The 24,253-nt window shown below is 46.2% G+C and overlaps 1 protein-coding gene across 1 annotated transcript in view; it reads right to left on the bottom strand.

The window, feature by feature from the left end:
- Positions 1-23,103, bottom strand: part of LOC119456374 (protein Skeletor, isoforms B/C-like) — a 116,774-nt gene extending 93,671 nt beyond the window's left edge. The window contains exon 1 of the mRNA XM_037718094.2: positions 23,028-23,103. Within this exon, the coding sequence (XP_037574022.1) occupies positions 23,028-23,079 (52 nt within the window). The 5' untranslated portion in view covers positions 23,080-23,103. The remainder of the gene's footprint in view (positions 1-23,027) is intronic.
- Between the last annotated feature and the right edge of the window lie 1,150 nt (positions 23,104-24,253).

The raw sequence follows: 24,253 nt of genomic DNA, 5'->3' as shown, positions 1-24,253 counted from the left end.
ACTGACTTCGACGACGACGCACTCAACCGCATGCTAATCCAACCGCGCATCCCAAGCCTACTGGGAGCGCGCCGCATCAAGAACACTGCAACGGTGATTCTGATCTTCAACGGGCTCAAAGTGCCCAACTACGTCTACTGCGGCCAGGTCATCTACCGCTGCATGTTGTTCAAGCGTCAAATGGACACCTGCCGCAACTGCGGCCAAGTGGGCCACCGCCAGGACGTGTGCCCCACTCCTTCAACCAAGGTATGCGAACAATGCGGACACTTACCAACGGACAACCCACACGCGTGCAACCAACCAATGTGTGCCTTATGCGGCGAAGCACACCGCACGGGCGACCGCGAATGCCGACATCGCTACCAGCTGCCTTACCTGGTGCGCCGCCGTCGTCAGCGCCGTCGCCGACGAAAGCAAGACCAGCAGCAAACACCCACCCCAGGACCCAGCCCGGTTCCTGCCAAGACTACCGAAACCCAAGGACCTCTCCCAGACCAACGAACTCCTACCCCCTCTGACAAGCCTACCTGGGCCGACAAGGTGGCAGGCAAAGGTGAGACCCGCGCATCGCAGCGTCAGGGACACTTGCCACAGCAACCTGACCCAGAACTAACACAGCTAAAACGCATGTATGCGGAGCAGGCTAAAGAAATCCAATCGCTTAAAGAAGAGCTAGCAAAACAACAGGCCCCCTCATCGCGCGAGGGTATAGCATTAGCAGCGGCCCCGTCTCGATACGCGGCGCTAAGAAACGAGCAGGCCTGACGCCTCAGGCCGAAGAGCAATCCGAGTTTGAACGGTTTACAGCTAACATATACACGATACTAGAAAAGTACCGCGCAAAGACCATGGCCGAGTATGGCGCTTTCAACGCTAAACTCGAGCATGCAGAAACAACTTAACGAGCTGGCTACATGGCCAGCACAAATGGACGCGAGGACTAAGGTGTTGGAGGAGGACCTGGCACGCGGAAAGCGCGCTGGGCTAATACCTAGGCCTTAAAATGGCGTCGTCACAATCATTCACAATTTGGCAATGGAACACTAGTACCCTCCGCACGCGGAGAGAAACGTTACAACAATTCATTGGCTCTATAACCCAACGACCGGCCGTCATTCTCCAGCAGGAAACGCGTATCGACCGATTCGCTTTCGTGGATACAGAGTCGAGGCCGTCTGTGGGAATAAAGCTCGAGGCAAAGCCACCTGTGTGGCTAAGCCTTATGCTTACACGACACAATGCGATACACCCAGACCTCAAAATAGAGCATCAGATGATAGAAATCATCCCCAACGCTCACATTAAGCAATCTATATTTATCCTTAAGGTGTACAGTTCTCCTTCGCACAGTACAGAAACATTCACCACATTAGTAACTAAAGCGACGCAGATAGCAGGCAACCATCCCCTCATCATCGCGGGTGACTTCAACGCCACCCACGTAAACTGGGGATACAATCGCACAACACAGAAAGGACGCCACTTACAAACGCACATCACTCAACACAATCTAGTGTTACTTAACGACGTCTCTACCCCCACACACATAGGTAACTCAGTGTCACGGGATTCATCCCCTGACCTGACCCTAGTACGCAACGTATCGAATCCCACAAGGGTTAACCTGCAAGCTAACCTAGGTAGCGATCACTTTATCTGTAGCACTACATTCAATATAAGCAGCCCCGAGCCCAGACACTTTAAAATAGTAGACTGGGACTTCTTTAGGCAAATTCGAAAACAAGACACCAACCATTACTCTTCCCTCGCTGAACACTTTACGAGACTACAGCGGGACGTAAAACAAGCTACCAAAAACATCTCTACAACACGCAACATCGACCACATGGACAGCCACCTCGCACATCTCCTGGAGGCTCACAAAAGTCTTCAAGAAAGATGGAGAACGCAAAAGCACAATCGTAGGCTACGAAAAAGAATCGCATTGCTCAACCGACAAATCGAAGAGTACAGCCAGACACTAGCACGCCAACAGTGGAATGAGGTGTGCAATTCGCTCGACGCACGCATGAGAAAAGGTCTAAAATGGGACCTTCTCAAGCACCTGCTCGGCGACAAGCCCACAAAGTCAGAGCAATGACTAACCCTAGATAGACTGTTACACAAAGCGCGAGGGCAGCAACTTACAGATGCGCAGATTTTAGAAGCTACAGCAGCCCGGTATCTATGCACAGAACCTAGCTCGCATGAAGACTACCCACCTTACGCGGGGGCCACTCACGACCCATTTGAGGAGGCTATAACCAGCGCTGAAATACGCGCGGTAATAGCAGAGCTCAACGCTAAGTCAGCCCCGGGTCCTGACGGAGTCACCAACAAGCTACTCCGCAACCTGGCTGACAATGACATTGAATCACTAGCCACCCACATGAATGAGGTTTTGAAGCAAGGGAGCGTCCCGCCAGAATGGAGGGCCGCGACCGTCATTCTAATTCCCAAACACAACAAACCCCTGGAGCTTGACTCTCTACGACCCATTTCCCTCACATCTTGTGTGGGTAAGGTCATGGAGCACGTCATTCTCCGCCGAGTCACAAAATATGCAGAGCAAGAGCACCTCTTCCCATTCAATCAAGTCGGGTTCAGGCCGGCTATGGCCACGCAGGACGTACTCCTCGTGCTGCAGGAGACGTTACTTCGAGTAAGGAGCAAAGACCTCAAAGCAATTCTAGCTCTCGACTTAGAGAAAGCTTTCGATACCGTAAGCCACGCTCATATACTACACGAGATTCAGGAGGCAGGCCTAGGTCGCCGCTTCTACGAATACGTCCGCTCTTTCCTAAGAGCCAGAACGGCTACACTTAAAGTTGGAGATCTCAACTCACAAACCTACAACCTAGGCCCGCGCGGCACCCCGCAAGGGTCGGTGCTCTCACCGTTTCTTTTCAATTTAGCCCTCAGACAACTTTCACAAAAGCTGCAACATATCGAAGACGTAGAGCACGCGTTCTACGCCGACGATATTACTATTTGGCGCAATGCAGGCAGCGACGGACAAATCGAAGCAAGCCTTCCGGAAGCAATTAATACAGTACAAAACTTTTTAAAGCCCACGGGCCTCAGACTCTCGTCAGCTAAGTCCGAGTTGCTGCTTCTGCCACCGCAACACGGCCGCAACAACGGCGAACCAACTATACACCTCTCCACAACGGACGGCTCGGATATCCCGATAGTGTCGTCGGTTCGAATTCTGGGCGTTACCTTGCAGGAGAATGGCAAAAACGACTTAACAGTCGCACATCTCACCAAAAAAGCTGAGGCAGTCATTCACCTCGCCCGACGCGTCGCTAATAGACACGCGGGACTCACAGAAGAGAGCTTACTACACATCTTTCACGCGTTCTTAATGTGCCACGTTCACTACGCTGCCTGCGCTCACCCGTGGAGCAAAGGCGATGAAACTAAAGTGGACAACCTCATCCGAAAATGCACTAAACGAATACTTGGTCTACCCATGACGGCAAGCACGCAGCGCCTGCTAGGCCTTAGGGTACACAATACGTTCAAAGAAATCATAGAAGCACAAAGAATGTCCCAGCTCATACGCCTGTCCTCGACAGCTGCGGGCCGGGAACTCCTCTCACACGTAAGTCTTCCTATCCCAACTCAAGTCAATGATCCAACACCATTACCGCAACACCTTCGTGCTAAAATCACAGTACTACCCTTCCCCAGGAATATGCACCCGGTGCATAATCAGACTCGAAGAAGGGCACGCGCTCAAGCCTTACTAAAAGCGGCCACCCTGCACGCGACAGACGTGGCTTTCGTAGATGCCGCTAAATACGCAGACAAACCCTACTTTACGGCTGCGGCGGTCGCCCCAGACGGGACAGCCCTCAATGCTCTTACCATACAAACAAAGAAAGCCTGCTAGGCCTGACAAGTGGCCATTGCCCTTGCTCTAGCCCTCCCTCAGCGCGACACAATATTTACCGACTCCAAACCCGCTGCACTGGCATACCGCCGCGGTACACTATGCCAGGCGGCCTTAAGCATTATAGCATCCGCTCAAATAAACGAATACAAGCACATCCACTGGTTACCGGGGCATGAAGGCCTCAACGTTCAACCAGGGGTCCCCAACGGTAATGAGCTGCCTCATAACCTTGCGCGAGATCTTATACGCGCCGCACGGGGACGCGGGCCGGCTCACCGACCAGGAGCCCCAACACGCACTCGGAGCCACTCCTCTCCTATCACGAGATTTGCTCGCACTATAAGTTATCGAGAAAGGAATTCTCCTCACCTTATTATTATTATTATTATTATTATTATTATTATTATTATTATTATTATTATTATTATTATTATTATTATTATTATTATTATTATTATTATTATTATTATTATTATTTGATTTGTAAACATATACACAGGAAAGAGAAAGCGAGAAGCAAGGCTGGCAACTGCCACCAGAAGGGGCACAACGCCTGCCTACTCTTCGGAAAGGACGAGAGAAACATCGAAGGAAGGAGGGGAGGAAGCAGGAAAGGAAGAGCGAGATGACAAATCTCGAAGAATAAAGTAAAACATAGAGTAGGGCCCGTCCCTGCAGGTCAAGCTACTAAAGAATGTAAAATAAAATAAATAGTTGCTGGGTTACAAACGTGTCCCTAAGTTCGTTGCCTCTATAAAAGTAAGGAGAGCACGATGAGCCTGATCGCGTCGAGACGCACAAACACTGGGGTACAAACATGAATCTAGAGTCGTACACCGCAGGCCAAGGAGATGATAGTCCCTCACCAGCGATATGCGTTGCGCCCTGAAAGCGGGACATTCCAATATCAGGTGCTGAAGTGTGTCGCAGCCACCGCAAGACGTACACGATCCCTCACCTCACCCAACACTAAATAAAGCACAACAATTAACGCTTAGATTGCTGCAAACGCACAGTTACCCCAACCCCTATATATGCAGCAAATACCTCCCAGATATAAGGCCTGCCCTAAATGCCAAAATTCAAAGTGCGACTTAGATCACATGCTGTGGCAGTGTCCCGCGCTAAACGCTTGCTTCGGGTCTCCTGCCACCGAGGACGACTGGATCAACTACCTCAGGAGCCCCGACAGGGTCCTTCAACACCAGGCTGTCCAGAAGGCCCAACAGGTGGCTGGCGAGCTCCGACTCCCGGCTCCCACATGGGCGGAGCCACCGGGCCGGCTCCCGTAAGCGGTGCCCAGACCCCTTCAGGACCTTTAATAAAGTTAATTCTCTCTCTCTCTCTCACGCTTTCTTGCGTGGCGTTAGTGGTATGGAGGGGCTTTAACCGAGCCGATGACGAATAGCGAAAAAAAAAAAAAAACTGTCAGCTCTTCCACTGGGGTGGAGATGGAAAACCAGCGAAGCTGTACTATGGTGGGAATTATGTATTTCCAATTATGGCTATTAATATGTGATGGCTTAATTGGTTATTTGAACAATTAAAGAATGAGAAATATATAAGTTCCGGTGGTTTTCATTTATTTAGTGACCACAGGGACCATGGCCTTATGGTCGCTACGGTACACCGCCATAGGGTGTACGGCAAAGGTTGGCACCTTCTTCATAAACCCGTCACCAACACCGTGCCCGTTCGGTGCGAACGCGGGCAAAACGCCGCCGCCGTCGACAACAGTTCTGCGCGTTGTTTGTGTGACCGCACACAACCGCTGTCAAAACGCTGGCGTGAACAAGCGTACCAGCAGCAGCGAGCGAAGGTTCACGCGGTCTGTCGCTTCAACGGAAACTGAGCGGCGAAAGCACAGCGCACACAAAGGTAGGAGCCGTGTTGCAGATCGCTTTCAAGATACGGTGTGCGCGACGGCCAAGCGCCGCGCAAAGTACACGTTGCTCGCAGAGCAGAGCCGCTATTCTGGACATTCCGCCATTTTCTTCGAAGCGTGACGTACGCGCGACGCTTGCAAAATGGCGCCGATAACCCCGATTTGCTTTCGTAACGTGACGCAAATTTGACGTTTCGCCTAAGAAACTGTAACGTAGGCATTGAACATAGCGTGGCTGATAAAGCAAAACAGTTTTCCTCCCCAGTAAAAATAAAGGAGCTAGCTCAAAGCGTACGATTATTCCATCAAAATCGTTTCTCGCTTCCGTCGTCTGCATGCGCGCAGGCTGTCGTCTGCTTCATTAGGTAGGATGCGTGTCCTCGGGAAACGGAATGAGTCATCGTATATTGGGGCCCACGCGCTTGCTTTCTACCTTGAGACAACATACGCGACCTGTCAGTGATGATCAGCGCACGCTCTAGGCCGCGTTATCGCTATCTCGTGATCCGCAAGTGACTCAGCCCGACTCGTCTGGCTGAGAAGCGTCCGAATATCATCGATAGCGTTGCGCGCGCCACAGGTATCCGCTTGCGCGACGCAAGCGCCGGCACTGCCATCTCTTGTTCACTTCGCTGCTTACTCGCACCGCGAGAGGAAACTTCAAGACGCCGCCTTGCGTACATTTATTTTTATAAATTAAAAAGTCACCATTGTCATAGCATTTGATGACGCGAAAAGACATTCATATTGATTACAATACAAACGCAGTGGCGAAAAGTGCAAAAAGTCGCAAGAAGTTTGCTAGTTTCAACCAATATTATTTCAAATAAACGTGTTTTTAATAAAAATGATGGTTCAAAACACAAATGCCAACACCACCCGAGAGCGATGCAAATGCTATGAGCACGCGTTGTGAACAAAAGATTTTCATGGCCCCAAATGACAGGGAAAATGCGGCGATACGCATGCCTCTCGACTGACACTGCATATGGCCGCTTATTACCATAATTCGCGCGGCTCGTCGCACCACAAATTATGGCGGAAATCTGTGCAATGGCGGCCCAGCGCAACGTCACGCAACGTCAAATTGACGTTTACGAAACGGCCCTTCCTGTGACGCTCTTCACGGGATATTCTTTCAGCCAATCAACAACTGACATGCCGGCTATCTTGAAACGCCACCACATATTCGCGAAATTGCAGATGCATTCCACGGGCTTCTGCACGCTACCGTACACTTTCTTTTTAAAGCGCTAAAGTCGCAATATAGGTGCCAAGGACCACACAAAAGTATTAGTCGATAAAATTTGCAGCTCCACGTCACGTTTCGTCATTCTGACGAAAACGCAAAATAGCATTTTGCAAAACTTCCGTTTCCCGGCACAAATTTCAAAACACGTGACCTCTGGACAGCCAATGAGACAGCCAAGATGGCGGATAATGGCGGCCGTGCAGCCGCCATGCGTGTCCAGAATAGAGCCTCAGAAGCCGCGCACCCTCCCTCCCGCGCTGCCTTCCCGCTGTCCTCCTTTCGCGTGGGAGATTGAGTCGCGAGTTCCCCTTGCGCCCGGTCGCAAGATACGCATTTTGTGCCGCAGCTAAACGTCGCCTCCCCTCCCTCCCTCCCTCCCTCCCTCCCCTACCCCCACGGTCTTTAGGGCGACGGAAGAAGTAGCGTTTGCTCTCCGCCGTGCGTTCGCTCCCCGTGAAAGCGCGCATCCCTCGCGTACTTTCACTCGCACATACAGCATACGGCCAATTAGAGTTTTTTTTTTCTACATCCGGACGCGACCATCGAAGACTGAGTCCTTAACAGCTTCGTTGTAAAAAAAAAAGGAAAATTGGCATGACACGTTACAAAACGTGGCCCTAGGAGGCATTTGACGATTCGGCTTTGCACTCGCTATTTTGGAAGTGCTGGCCGTGCATGCCTGGTCCTTGCATCTTGCAAGTTCCTGGTAGCAGACGACGCGGCGCTTCGCTCCGCTAACTCTTGCGCCACAACGCTTGTGACACTACCTGTCGGCTAAGAATGAAACAAAATGGCATTAATAAATTACTTCAATCATTGCGTAGCACCCGGCGCGCACATTTATGCTTGCAAGATATTATTTAATTTATATTTTATATTTAATAGGCAACCTTATGCAGTTATTCGACTAACGCGCAATATCGCACTTGAGAGGCGGCCCCCTCTCGTTTATTGAGCGCGTCCTCCCCTTTTTCCACCTCCTGCTTGCATTTAGTGGCGCAAGCGGCGAAGGCTCAATCCACGCCCGTCCGCTCCACGCGCGTCCGCCCGCGTGCGGAACGGGGCGGACGTCCGCAAGGCGGACCGTGTCGCAAAATTCGCTGCACGCTGAATCCGCACGAGCGGATTGCACGCGTACTCTGATTGGACGAAGCGGTCTGTTGACAATTGGCAACCATTCGGCGGAGCAAAGGTGTTCAATGTTGGCAACTATCTTTAACGGCAGACGACACTGGCATAGCAGGGCATAGTTTTGTAGGTGTGAGTTCAATTTTCGCGTCACGGTGAATACGCGACTCTAGGCTCTGGCATTCTGTTCTGCAGCCGCATGTGGCGCATTCGCACGGTATTTGGTTTCCCGTTGGCTGCCAGGTGCCATCTTGCCGCTGCCACCCAGTTATTAGATCTTGCCGTTGAGTGCGGGAGTTGGGCGATGTTGAGGAGGACTTGGAGAACTGAAGGTTTATTTACATTATTTACAGGATTAGAACAAAGCAAATATACAGTAAAAGAGCCATCGTTACGGCCGGCACCAAATCGGATGCTGCGGCCCATGGCAAGAAGAACGACTCTCTTCTCGATCTGTCTCTCGCTTTTAACCATTTCGGTCTCTTGGGGTCACGCCATTTTCAGCCAATCGTCAAGTCCGTCCAAGTGGTCGTCATTTTCCTCCAATCGTAGGGCCCGTGCTAGTGGCGTCATGTTCGGCCAATGGGGACTCTCTAAGGGCTCTATTCTCCGATGGTTGACTTGCCTCCGGCGTAGCCTCCTCGCCTGGAAACGCTCAGCTGGAGGGTACGGGTTGTCTTTCCAGAGCTGCAAAACAGCTTCGCTCGGGACCAGGGTCAACTACCTCGAACCGTGCCGGCCTTCCGTTGCCCTTTCGGGAAGCATCACGCGGGGGGGAGACATAAGCTCCACGCGCGGCACACGAGGGTGGGTCGCCAACATGTCGGACTAGTTCGGTAACGTGGATGACGCACCCCTGCGCACCATAATTGAAATGCGACGACGATTGGATGTGGTCGGGGAACTGGAGTGATGCCTGGGAAAGGGTCCGTATCTAACAACGGTCATCCTTCTTCAAAACACTGTACAGTAATCTCACGTGCGCCACCTTTTAAAAATGTATTGCAATCGCATCATGTCGCAACATGGGACGTATTCTCGGACGATCACTTTCAGTGCGCGCTGCATTGGCTTGGTGAGCAAAACCTCCTGAATCAACCAACGTGCTGCGTTCTACGTCACACGAAAGTGATAGTATCGCCGAAAGTGGTTTCGTCCGAGAATCCCCATATGTATATCTACCTGTATACTCGGACCCACCGTGGTTGCTTAGTGACTATGGTGTTGGGCTGCTAAGGACGAGGTCGGGAGATGAAATCCCGGCCACGGCGGCCGAATTTCGATGGGGGCGAAATGCGAAAACACCCGTGTACTTATATTTAGGTGCAGATTAAGCAAGCGGGAAAAAATGGAGCTGGGCAGGACATGTAATGCGTAGGATGGATAACCGGTGGACCATTAGAGTTACAGAATGGATACCAAGAGAATGGAAGCGCAGTCGAGGGACGGCAGAAAACTAGGTGGGGTGATGAAGTTAGGAAATTTGCAGGCTCAAGTCGGAATCATGATTACCAGTCTGCAATTACCCTCTGCAATGATTACCCTCTGCAATTACCCATCTTGCGCTAGCTGCAGCTAGCGCAAGACGGGTAATTGCAGATCACAGGGACGATTGCAGATCACAGGGACGATTGCAGATCACCTTCGTCCTGCAGTGGACATTATAGGCTGATGATGATGATGATGATAACAAACCCCAGGTGGTCCAAATTATTGTGGAGTCTCCCACTACGGCGTGCCTCATAATGAGATCGTGGTTTTGCATGTAAAACCCCATAATCTTTTTTAAATATTTATGCTCGATTGTGCTAGGCGCGATGGCGCAGTTTCTGTAGTTGTGCGAGCTGACAAATTGCAAGAACACGCAACACACGCACAACTGTCGCAGAATACAGCTGCGTAGGTCGACAGTTCACCCCGCTTTACCACTGAGCACGGGTGTGACGCTTCGAGTACAGCTTGCTGATGACTTGAATTCGCTTGTTCATGCTTCTTTTTTGACTCTGCCAATTTTCAAACACGTTGCTTAAGACACTTTGATGCATAAATTACTTTTTTCTTTTTTTTACATCTATAAAACCACCAATGACGAAGTGCGGCATAAAACATGCCTTTTAGAAATTTATTGCTTGCTGCTTGTAAACTTTCCAAACCAAATAAACCCTAACTGAAGCAAAAAAGTAACAGATGTGCGCAGCCATGGATGAAGTTCTTCCAATGTGTAAAAATGTCGTGCATAAGCGGTTAATTTGATACAGCAAGAAAGTGAAGGTTAAGCAATGTGAGTGTACAATTCATTATGATCATTATGATTAGGGGATCTGGCGCCGACATGGCAGCTAGACGCTTACATCATGTTTTTCTTCAGGTGCTGCAAATGATGGCAGTTCTCGATGCTGCCGCGATGTCAACGTGCCTGGCGCTAAATGGTGTCGCGTCTACCGAGCAAGTCTGCCCTGCTGGCCTGGCTTTTTCAAGCGACGCTTCTCCGCTGGACTTGACAGCGCTACCGGCGCTCGAACGCTTCATCGACTGGCAACCCTGGGACCCTCTACACATGCGTGACCTTCATAAGCAGCTGTTGTACCCACCCACTCCGGGATCTGGCGCCGACATGGCAGCTAGACGCTTACATCATGTTTTTCTTCAGGTTTGTTACTCTTACCTTTCTGTCAATGGTAAACCGTTTAGGAAGTCGGCGCCGGATCCCAACTTGGCCGTGTGCATGTTTTTACGCCTGCTATACGATGTGACCACGATCTGTTCAGGATACAAAATTTTTTTTCTGAGATTGCTTTTGCTTGCGGGAGACGTAGAACTAAACCCGGGGCCTTTGTCCCCTGAACAGGAAAAGCAGATGTTCGATACTATTATGAAAATACCAACGATACAGCAGCAGCAGTCCGTGATACTGGAAGAACTTCGTTCCATTCGGCTTGAACAAAAGGCGCTCGAAGATAAGCTAACAAAACTTACCGACAAAGTCAAGCTCGTTGAAGATAATGTGTCATTGGTCCTCCCACTAACGCATGAGGTAGAACGATTATCGAAAACTACCGAAAAACTTGCTGCCGCGTGCACGTCACTACAGTCATCACACGATGACTTGGAGAACCAGTCACGTAGAAACAACCTAATTTTCTACGGCATCCTTGACAATGTAAACGAATCATGGGAACAGTCTGAGAGAAACATTATCTCTTTTTGTTCTGAGAAGTTAAGTATATCTGTTGACACTGCGACCATTGAAAGAGCGCATAGACTAGGCCGATATGCGCCCGACAAGAAGAGGCCCCTGATTGTGAAATTCTTGTCTTTTAAGGATAAGAACCGAATCCTTTCAAATGCCGCAAAACTAAAGGATACAGACTGGGCAATTAGCGAGGACTATTCGCCCAATGTTCGGGAACAAAGAAAAAGGCTCATACAGTTTGCTAAAGAGCGCGGAGGAAAACCGAAACTGCGCTTTAATAAACTACACTTGGATAAAAAAACTTTCATGTACAACACTGAATCAGACTGTATAACATGTGTAGACGAATAGCCATCACCATGCCCTTCAGCTAACCCACGAACTGTTACTAAAAGTGGCCTTGTTTGCATTGTCATTAATTGTCGCAGTTTAAAAAACAAAACTGATCAGTTCCTCTCCCTCTTAGAAATGACAAATGCACATGTGGTAATTGGAACAGAGTCATGGCTGGACAGCAACATGACCGATAGTGAAATATTTCCTTCATCCTATACCACATACCGGAAGGATCGCAATGCGCGTGGTGGTGGTGTATTCATCCTTGTTCATAGCAGTTTGAAAAGCGTTTCGGTTAACATAGACGGTGATTCCTGTGAAGCAGTCTGGTGCAGGGTACTGCTGGGCGATGGTACTTCATTGGCAGTTGGTTCTTTTTATAGGCCTCCCGGTTCCACCAGTCCAGTATCATTTTTTCAACTTAGCAACACATTATTAACTTTACACGCAACATACATTATCCTTGCGGGAGACTTTAATATGCCTAGCGTGGAATGGTCGTCTTACCAACCAGTAATTTGCACTTCATCCCTTCTGTATACTGCGTTCCGTGAAATGGTCAATGCTCATTCATTATTCCAGTTTGTTGAAACACCTACGAGATTGGGCGCTACCAGCGCTAATGTGCTAGACTTATTTTTTTGCAATGACCCCAACTTAGTGTCCTCTGTAATAACACTGCCAGGCATAAGCGACCATGATGTGGTTCTAGCACAATTATCGTATAAAGTTATGAAGCGGCAGCACACGCAACCCCGCAAAGTCTATTTTTACGAAAAAGGGGATTATGCGTCGTTATCATCGGAACTTGATGCGTTTTTTCCCGAGTTTCTTTCACACGGACCGTCTATGAATGTTGATTCCTTCTGGAACTTGTTTAAAACTAAAATCTTATCTCTGACACACACGTTCATCCCGTCCCGCTTCATTTCAGCTAAGCGTCGTGATGATAAGCGTTGGATGAATAGGCAGCTGCGAGTGATGGTCAACCGACGGAAAAGCCTCTTTCGTAGATACTGTGATTCGCCGGCACTAAATCTGTACTCGGAGATGAAAAAACAAACCAAAAACCTATCCAAGGAAATACGGAAAGCAAAAATGTCATACTTAAGCACACTAGGGCAGAGATTAAAGACAAACCCGAAGGAAGTCTGGAAATATGTTAAAAGCAACAAAAACACCGGTGTCACTTTACCTGAGATACTAGATGGAGTTGATTATGGCAAGGATTCAAGCGGAAAAGCGAACTGTTTCAATCTCTATTTCCAATCGGTGTTTTCCAGTCAAAAAACAAGACACGCTCCCTTCCAAACTTCAAGCAACCTGACAAGAATGGATGATATAGAAATTTCTCAACGGGGAATTATGCTGTTATTACAGAAAGTTAAACTTACATCTGCTCCGGGGCCCGACAACATCTCAAATTACATTCTGAAAAATTGTGCTGCTTCTGTTGCCCCGTATCTAGTTGTGTTGTTTCAAAAATCTTTAGAGAGTGGTGAACTTCCTCATGACTGGAAAAGTGCCAATGTTGTTCCCATACATAAGAGTGGTGATAGAAGTAAAACATGCAACTATAGGCCTATATCTTTGACGAGCGTGTCGTGCAAAATACTAGAACATGTCATTTATACTCAGTTAATCAGCCATCTACAAAACAATAATTTTTTCTGTCCAACACAACATGGATTTAGGTCAGGTTTCTCATGTGAAACACAGCTTGCAGAATTTACCCATGATATTTCCGCTTCCTTAAACTCTGCCGGTCAGGTTGATTGTATTTTTCTAGATTTTCGGAAAGCCTTCGATTTAGTTGCTCACGACCTATTACTGCAGAAGCTTTCACTTTTGAATATTCCTACTACACTCCTAACCTGGATTGAAGCGTACCTCATGGAAAGAAAACAGTGCGTAGTTTGTGACGGTATTAGTTCAGTAAGTGTGGGTGTGACCTCTGGTGTTCCGCAAGGGTCGGTTCTAGGCCCTCTTCTTTTTTTGATATTTATAAACGATCTTAGTGACTACATTTTAAGTACCGTTCGACTTTACGCTGACGACTGCTGTGTCTACCGCACCATATCCTCTGAAGCAGACGCAGTTACACTACAGCATGACCTCAACTCCGTGTACTCTTGGTGCCAAAAATGGAATATGGCGCTGAATCTCTCGAAATGTAATCTGGTCCGGTTTACGAAAAAGAAACATTTCCTTCAAGCAGACTACTTCCTTGGTAGCACAGAAATATCTGCTGTCTCAACTTATAAGTACTTAGGAGTGATTTTTTCCACTGATTTATCTTGGAATACACATGTCAACTATATCGCCGCGAAAGCCAGCCGCACATTAAACTTCCTCCGACGTAACTTTAAGGATGCTCCCGTTAAGCTAAAGGAAACTTTATATATTTCAAGTGTTCTTCCTATACTCGAGTACGCTTGCGCCGCCTGGGACCCGCATACAAAGCTCAACATTGAAGAACTTGAGCGCGTCCAAAAACGGGCTGCCAGATTCGTATCTGGCGACTATAATTTTCAAAAGAGGTCTTCTGGTTTGCGCGACAAGTTGGGATGGCCGTTACTTGAAAACCGGCGAAAATACCTCAGACTCTCTTTCTTTTATAATGTTCTAAACAATAACACTGGCATCCAAAAAGAGAAATACATAAAGGAGCCCAGCTACATTTCCGCCCGCACTGACCACCCACTAAAGGCACGCGAATACAGTTACCGAATAAACGCATTCAAATACAGCTTTTTTCCACGAACCGTGCACGACTGGAACGGTCTACCTGCGCAAATTGCTACTGCCCCTCCCACATACTTTCTAACGGCTTTACAGAACCACGTGTTAATATGAGTGCAATATTGCTTGTTCTTGCATGTTTTATCCCTTTTGTTGATTATTCCCAACGATGTTAGCCGAGATCGCTATATTTAGATGTTCTTCTTTTGTCTGTGCGTGACATGCTTGTTCATCTTTGTATATTAGTTTTGTTCTTGCTTTTTACTGAATATTAGTACTGTATAGTAATATTTACTGTATATTAGTTTTTGTTTTTGCTTTTTATTGAAATAGTGCATAGGTATTTAGATGCTTTATATGCTGCATCATTTGCCTAACTTATAGTATATGTCTTCTGATTTATTTCTGATGTTCCCCCCTACAATAATGCCCTAGAGGGCGCTGTAGGTTTGTATATAAATAAATATAAATAAATAAATAAATGACTGGCATAAAAGCAATATGAATGTTTAATGGTAACCTTATGCAGATACATATATATATACTGATCAGATGTCTTCAAGGTGAATATTTATATGAAAGCAAATTATTTATGTTGCTGACAAAACAACTTATTTCGAGTGAACTCAAATAGTTATATTCTTTCTTGCTAGCCTGGGTGGTCAATCTGTTGCCCTTTTACTACTTAGACATACCTAATTCAGCATCTAAACAATGTACAGCACACTACCAGAGTGCACAAAAATTAAGAGTACCATGACAGGCATGCTCCCCCTCTCAGCCATGGCAGCAAACAAGGATGATCGATTTGAGACCGTTTGATGCTGTCAGCAAACAGCTGACAGCATCATCCAGCATCATCAGCAACATGCATGTTCTATTTTGATCTTTTCCCTATATAAAAAATAAGCTTGCATCGGCTGCACATGATCAGTGAACTATTGTAAGCTTTACTCGGGTTATTTGAGTGAGTTGGGCATGGGTTGCGTATTGTTTATGCAGTAACAATCTATCCAGCTAATGCACAGCCATATTTTAAGAAAATGAAAAAATGCAGAGCATAACATAAATAGCTGGCCAGTACCTGTATTTTATCTGAAAGTAACCCAATATTATCAAGTGACTAAGCTATGCAGTGAGTTCAGTAACCTCACGTTCTGTGAAAAGTTTGATGTAGTAAGCGGTTTTGTGTTTATCTTTCTTAATTAGTAGCTGCTTTAACATGGGCATGACAATGAAATGAAGTGAATGCTCATATGGAGCAAGACAGGGCAGCACAAAAAAGTGAAGAAACATTTTTTGCCATTTTTTTATTTTCATAACAAACCAACGGTACAAAGCTGAACCCAAGTTCCTTGGGTTCAGCTTTGTGACTAATGCACCATGTGTTCTGCGTTAAACCGCAAGATTGGTGCGCTCTATTATCTAGTCACTACTCGAGTAGCCAAATAAATGGTACCCCCATGAGCACTGAAAGAAAGCACAGAAATTTTCAGTCAAGAGGCCACAGTGGCTCAGCCTCTGTGCCAAATGTAAAATTGTTCCACAAGAAAACATGCATAGTGACAAATTGGGTGTATATTCCCATGTACTATTCAAATCCGTACATCACAAAACATATTTCATTCATTGCCGCATTGCTCAACATTGTACAGACTTTATTGCAGCGCTGTGTGTGTGGAGTCAAATGAGCTGAGAAATCAAAGCTGTGATAATTCAGTACATTGAAAGCAACTTTGCATGTGGCTTAGATAATATAGTCCTCCTACATATGGGTCACCTTAATACCAGCCGCTTCTTTACTACTGGTTCACTGTTACGCCTCAGCTATACGGTGCCACCAAACACTGCTATATTCCTGCACGCACGCTAGAACAACTTGGTTATGCGCAAACATCCTTTTCCATAACTCTGAAATATACAAAATATGCTTACAATTGCCAAAATTAAGGAATTATCTTATTTTCAATCAGCTCTAATAATCTATCTTAATGAGAAAACCTGGCATACCAGATGATCCTTTCTAAACAACCATGTTATCTTGCTTGCACGCCTTACTACCTTTGAACACTGTCATCCATTTGTTGCATTATTCTAAATGTGTTGTAGCTCTATCTTGTATTATTGCAATATATAATAATTACTTCATGTCACTACTAGATGCACTGTATCTCCTTAATGTTGTGATCATTTGTGTTATTTATTTGCGTTTTGTTCTTCATGCATATAACGCCGTTTGGTAGTTTCTTGTTGTTATCCCCCCCTATGTAATGCTTGATTCTGGGCCCTTAGGGTAAATAAATGAAATGAAGTGAATGAAATAAGCATAACTGCCTAGCATTTAAAAAAGTCTTTGAAATGTAAGGGTTGATGATCAGCTTTGCTGGCGTGACATTTTACATTTATAGTGCAAGGTCATATCGATGGACAGGAAGGACACAAAAATACTTGCGTTGTGACCTTCCAGGCACAATGCAGGTAGTTTTCCGTGGTTTTTCCTGTGGTTTTTAGCTATAAACATGTGAAGAAGTCTGTAAATTTGAAACTATTTTAAGCAAACAGACACCATGAAAAGCAACAGAACACTCAGGTGTACATATTTTTTGTAACATCAGCAAGTTGTGCTTCAGGTCACATTTATATGCACTATTTGTAGCTGAAAACAGCATGCATTTCTCATTTAGAGCTCAGAATGACCTCAGAATGAATAGCGCTGCCTGTATAAAACAGTGGCGTTTTTTCTGAATAAACATTGTTGGAAGTGGCGCCCTGTGTGTGTATGTTCTCTCTTCGTCCGTCGTCGTTTGCGCGCCTTCACTTCAGATCAGAATGAGCAGTGCAAAGGATTCCTAATTTGTCAGACATACATATGGTTACTGGGCTAATGCTTTACACACTGATAGCTATGTTTGGTGCAACTTGAGTAACACATTCATAATGGACTACAACATACAACATCCGTTTTGCACCTCTATTTTGATATTCTACCCTCCGACACAGAAGATAAAAGTCCAGACTGGAATATTTCTTTGTGAATATTCAAAAGGCAACCAGGTTTTCGGCCTCACACGTCTCCATTTTCCACACATGGTACTTGTTGCATGTTCTGAATGTGCATGTATTGCCGGTGGTATATCTTCTAAAGTGAAAATACTTTGCTCGAGATATTACTTGAATATTTTTGCACGTAGTGTGTACGTACGTGTTGTGTGCAGCAAGACACGTTTAGAGTATCGGTGGACCAAAAGTATGGAAGAGATTGACAGGAACGCATCTGTTACAGGCATAGGAAACTATATAAAATAGATAAAAAATCTTTAACGAAGAGAAAACAGTAAAGAGATGTAGGGAAAATGCTATAACAATAGGCATTCATAGCATACCGGGGGTGGGGGTATTCTGTAAGTGTCCACCTAGTCCATTTCGTCTGCTGCTGATTGGCTGGACTGGGGTAGCAGTGAGGAGACAGGCACCCCCAGCCTGTTTCCTTCTCGCTCGTACTACTCCAGCTAATCAGCGATGGTCGAAATGAACAGTTCACTGGGTTAACTCTTACAAAATACATCCCTGATTTGCTCCAGCAGGCTAAGTGACTATTTGTCACTGCGCCGTTTAAACGAGCATGCCAATAAATCATCATCATCTCCTATAGAAACCTCAGAAAATAAGATATTTAATTATTCTATTCACTTCCTGCATGCACTCCTTCATGACTCGCGTTGTCCTGCATAAGAAGTTGCAGCTATAGTAAATTAAGGAGACGCTATATTCGGGCAACTGCTGTAATTGTCAAATTGAAACAAAGGTTTGTGAGCGTTTCTTTGGCTGCGCTCAGCGTGTTTTGCCAACCATGGGAGCAGAGGGGGACCAAGTGAAAAATGAATGGCCAACGCTCTTTCAGCACCAGGGTGCGTTAAGGTTGTCACCGCGAGTGCTGCTGCAGCGCATGTGTAGTGGATAATATTACATTATTGTCGCCATGTATATCCAAGTGTACAACTTTCCAGCACCCATGTAAAGCATGTGCAATCATGTTTGAACATTACAGTTCAAGAACTCGTTATCCTGTTCATGCGAATATGGCCGTCTCCAGCACATTACCAAAACTACAAGAATATTGCAAGAAGGTGACTTGTACTATGACGTTTGAAGTTTGCAGTTTATTGTGGTAAAATACATGTACAGAAGTGGGTATGATATCGTGCATATCGTGCCCCACTAAGCTAATACACGCTTACACATTATTTGCAGCAAGCACGCAGGGCTAATTTTATCGCCTGTCAATAAGCAAAAGTATTACCATCAACAATAAAAGAAGTCATTCTTGTTTTAAATGTCAGCGATTATGCTTGAAACCGTGGACTCATGTATGCACCATAACATAGGATGCGCTCTCATTTGCTGAAGCACAACCCCGAGATATCCGTAACCTATTTGTTCCTAGCTGAGAGTTTATCACGAAACTGCCCGGTTCAACCTGCATCACCCAAACAATGTGTTGACGATGTAATGCTGAACGATTAGGTGTTGAAATCAAAAGGTCCTTATAGATATATTAACGAAATAGTATACAGGGTGTCCCAGCTATCATGCACCAAACTTTAAGAAATACGTCGCCTTCTGTGCGGAAGAGGGTATCGGTATATAGCAGCAACTGAAGAAGGCCCCCAGTATTGTTTGTGTTACTCTTAATGTTAAATAATTAACTTTCTTTCCCACCGCATGGCCTCAACATGTGAGCTCCAGACAAAAGTAGCGAACACATGATATAAAGCTTCCAACCTAAGCCGTGAGCAGTGCAATACTTGCAGGGCATACATAAGTCGAGCTGCTAGGAACACATTGCAAGCTTCAGCTCGGCTAAATATGGGCAGCTGCCGCCCCTGCCAATATTAATCTGACTCTGTACTTGTGTAACTTCCGCTGACCACTAAGGATTACTATTTCAGCAATCAGAGAAGGGTAAGCCTAAGTACTTGAAGTCCTGCTTCCAAATGAATAAGTGCAAAGTGAATTGGCATCGTACACCACACACTAAACCAAAATCCTGAGCTCTTTTCAAAGTTAACAGCTGCACCAAAAACTGCACAGAAATGCTGTGGTATGGCAAGGGAAATCTCTACACTTTTCTTGCCAGCACAGAAAAAGGCCGCCTAGGCAGGTACACGAATCTCATTGGATGGCAATGTGCACCCATGAAACGTGTAGTCTTCCAGAATTCGTGCGCAAAGCGGCTCCAAGTACAAAGCGAACAAGAGCGGGGACAAGGGCAAATCTTGCCTCACCGACGCCCTGAGGAAGATGGATTCAAAGAGATATTGAGCCTAACAGATGATGATACACTTACAAATACGACGTTTACGTGCTCTAGCACACGAAGTGCGAATAGTGAAATTTCATCTCGAATCGAATAGTGCCGAACAGTGGCCAAAAATATCGAATATCGAATCGAATATCGAATACAAAAGATTTTATTGAAAATTTACAGAAAAAACAAAGAAATGATGTCTGCTGATGTCCTCGAGCACACAAAGCGGTGACTGTTACCGCAAGGCTACAAATTGGCATGCAGAAACACAAGCTGTTCCACATGACCTGGCTTCAGGCTCTCTCACCGCGATGTTACGGTGTTTCCTGCAGTTGAAAACGTGCATTCACTGGGCACCTCTGTAGCAGGGATGGGAAAGTTGCGCAAAGCAATTACCGCAAACCTTCGCTGTGCAGTGAGCGGATGAGTCATGTTGATTCCTGATCCTGGGTGCAGCCCAATATAAGCGCGCGGCGACAGGATGTGAAGGAAGATGTTTGTGTAAAATTGTTTTACTGCGCTTGAGGCATACGCGACCGAACTACGCAAAAGTCCGTGCCTTCGTTTCGGAAGCGAAGTTGTGAACGGCTTGATAGTTTTCTCATATGTGTGTTTTTTTACGCAAGGAAATGACATAATTTCCTTTAATATAAACATGCGCTGGCTTTTGAACCGAGATACTGGTGAAAGTTTTAACGAAACGCCTACTGTAACGACGCTAGCATTAGTTTTAACCAGACCACCCTAACCTAGTTGCACCATCGGCCTTTGTCGCGTTTTATATATTCGTTCTGTCGAATTATTCGAAACTTGGAATACTAGCTATACGGAAATCGAATCGACTTATTCCATTAGATATTCCACATATATCACTATCAACATCATTAAATTATTTGCTTGTGGAACTAGTTTCCAGAAATAGTTGTTTCGTCATGTGCCAGAGATGTGCCAACCTTCAGGCTTCTTGAAGGAGGTTGAAAGTTATAACTTTCTAAAGGGTCGCTCTAGTATTGCTTATAGTTTCACTACCTCCCACAAAGAAATTTCCGCTGCACTCGTAGACACATTGTTCCCTGTTACCCCTTCTTACTTGGAATGCAATTACCTAGCGTACTTAAGCGTGTCCGGCGAATGATCAGGTGTCAAAACATTTTTTTTTTCTTTTTCGGCAACCCTTCCTGTAAAAACTTGGTGGGAGAAAAGTGGCCGTCTCCTGCGTGCTGAAACGATTAATCACTGTTTTGTAAATTGTAGAGTTGCCGTGTCCTGCTGTGCCATTCTCCAGAGAAAAAAAGATTTACATGTCACCATACACAATTGGTTTCCTTTCTTTCAAATATCCCTGTGACCCACCATATGACCATATTACTGGCCTGCATAACCTTTAGCACAATAGAGACAGGCATGCAGAATCACTTCTTTCGGGAATCTACTGCTCATGCTCACAGCTCAACATCACCTCCGGTCTCGCTATTGGACGCTTGCATTTGTTCGTCCGATTTTTAAGTGTATCACCTTAAATTTTTATGGAGCTCTGTTATTTCTAGAATATTTTACTCCAATGTATTAGAGAAACAAAATTGCGATTGTGGCCGAATGGCTGCTGTGGGACTGATCCCACCATCGAGGCACGTAATTCGTTTTTTAACAGCAAGGTAGCCACGGTCCGGAGGGCTCACACATAAAGCGTCGCTTTACAAAATTCACCTGCTCTAAATATGCACGTGACCGGTCATAAATATTCTTTCGCATAGCTGCTACACGTTCATGCTCATGTTGGGGATGGCTTCTCGTGGCAAATCGATAACGTGCACTGCGACGTTTGTTAAGTTTGCTTCGGCAGACTGCTTACCATCGCCCCTATTCTGCAGCCACACCAAGATAAGCGCAATCACCGGGTCAGGCATGGAGCGCGTTATTAGATTCTTTGCAACGTGCACCATTGCTGGCAGCGCGCAAGCGCGAAGCCGGCTCAACTCACTTTTTTATTTCGCGGCCTTTTTTTTATAAACGCAGAAAAATGAGCCACGCGTTATATAGCGGGCCGCAAACAATTGAAATTTGCGTATTCAAATATGTTCTAAAATCCTTGTGTCGACGTACCTGCCGTAAATATAATAGTGAGAAAATAGTAATTACGAACACAGAAAGTAACGGGGGGCTCAGGTTGCTGGCAATAATATTCCCCCCCACACAAGACGTCGTTTTTCAAAGCTTGTTGCGCGATAACTGCCCTGTAAAAATAGAAAACTTTTTCGCCATCGGCGTGTGGCATGCATGCAGTGCAAGCTGCACACTGCTCAAATAAATTAGAGCCGTGGTGCGCCCCCAGTGCAAGCTAATTGGCTGTTATTTTGTACCACAAATTATGATATGGTAACGCCGCCAGAAACTTATTGTCCAGCCGTATAAGGCACAACTGCGAGAGGTCGTGCCGTCGTTTCTTTATTAAAATCTCCTATTTAAACAGCATAATCACCGACTGTGCACTAATATAAAATCATAGCGTAAAACGTGCTCATTGAACAACGTGAATCCACAATGTATTCACAAGCTTTAAATCTCTTCAAATGTTCGTCAATAAAGACGAATGACATGACATAGGGACCGCCTAAAAAGTATTTTCTGTTGATGAAATCCATCACCGATGGCTCATCTGGTACCAGCCCACCATTTCTATTAAAATTTTCTCGTACGTATACCGTCCCTACAACAATATTCCTGCCAAGCAAAACATATTGTACCTTCGTCACCGCGTTGCTCGCCCAGCAACGTTTTGTCAGAGATGCGCTTCCACTTGCATAGCACGAAAATTGCTACTAATTGAATACAACCCCAATTTGGTTGATAACGACATGCTAGAGTAGTATCGATCGGCATTGTGCAGACATGGGAATTTTGATGACTCAGTTCTTGGCAAGGTCTCAAAAGTGACGCTGCCTGCACGGCACCCTTGCACCTGTGCTTACCAGAGCGTATGGCTGCTAACTACACGCCGGACGCTTTTATGTCACAACCGCTCATGCTCGGCTATTACAGTAGCAAAGTACGTAGTGTGGCTTCGTCAGAGGTTGCTGCAGAGGCGGACGTAGCAATCGGAGAGGCGATCAGACATGGACCACCTTGCCTGACACCATCAGGCTAATTCAATTGACTAATTCACACGTGATGAGCCAGGCCATTGGCGAAAGCGCTTCTACCGAGAGTGGGTCACGGTAACTTTCCCCAAGGCTGGCGCGCCGCCCTTGGCGCCGGCCAAGAAAGAAACTCGCTCCGTACCTTGCGGGACGACGGCGCACAGCAGCAGCGGCAGCAACCAAGCAGCAGCCATCAAACCGGTGAATGAGGCTCCCGCCGGCCGGGCCAGCCGTGGTGGGCACCAGGCGGCGCGAGCGCTCGAGGCCGTCGAGCGGCGCCTCGCCTTTACACCGCCCCTGTCTTACGTTACCCGCCCCAATTTCGGGCTTCGTGGATCAAGGTACGCAAGAGGGCGAATATCTCAATCCAATTCCCTGTGTGAAATTTGTATCGCTTTGAACGATGATGCTGTCTTGGTAATCCATATATGCAGTAGCCCAGCGCGCACAATAAAGAGCTGGCCATCTGTAGTAGGAAATGTGGTCATGAGCCTTTGCTTGATTAGTGCGATTTTACAGGCAGAAGTAACGTGCAAACAATCAGAAACATGCGTTAGCGAAACTTCGGTGTCTGGGAAGATTCTCGGCCATCTGAGCAACAGGGACATAAAAAGCATGCGTGGTTCTTTCATGTCTTCTTGATACTTGATACGTGATTCGTTTGTTTTCATCTGTTCTTTGTCTTAAGATCCACCGCAAGCTGCGCTGGTTTGTTTGCATCACGTGGTAATAAAATCTTTCCGTTCCTCCTGTTTTCTTGTCCAATTTTATTGTGCTCTGGCCTACTGAAACTATATGACGCTTCAAACATACCCATTGAGTGAAAATCAAATAGCGTACAACGAAACAAGCGTCAGACAAGGGCAATCATTAAGGAGTGCCATACGCAGATAACCGCGCCCAGTTCAGTTCTGGAGGTTGGTTGTAACACGTTACTTATAGAACGAACCTGCCAAAGAATAGAGTGCAACTGCGGTCAGTAAAGTAACGTGGTATTTCCGCACTGCGTTGTAAATGCTAATACAATCGAAACGCACAATGCTAATAAGGTAAAGAAAAACTCATACTTAATTATTTGCAATACTTTAAGGGCCCTATTATCAGACCGTGCATGAGGGATGACCAATGAGCATGCATCTTCGTTTCAGATGATCTTATATGAGAGGCATGAATTCTCCTCTTAGCAGTGTGAACAAGACATAACAATAAAAAGCGCCACGGGGTCGCATGTTGCACTTGTTGATGTAATACTGCATTTTTTTTCTCTCTATCATGCGTCGCGCTCAATAGCCAATCGCACCGATATCGGTGGCGCGGCGACGTCAGTGGCAAATGGTAAAATTAAGCGTTACAGAATACCGCGCCAGG

This window comes from Dermacentor silvarum, chromosome 1 (assembly GCF_013339745.2).
Source record: "Dermacentor silvarum isolate Dsil-2018 chromosome 1, BIME_Dsil_1.4, whole genome shotgun sequence".
Classification (NCBI taxonomy): domain Eukaryota; kingdom Metazoa; phylum Arthropoda; class Arachnida; order Ixodida; family Ixodidae; genus Dermacentor; species Dermacentor silvarum.
Note: the sequence above shows the minus strand (reverse complement) of the source record. Positions and strands in the feature narration are given on the sequence as shown.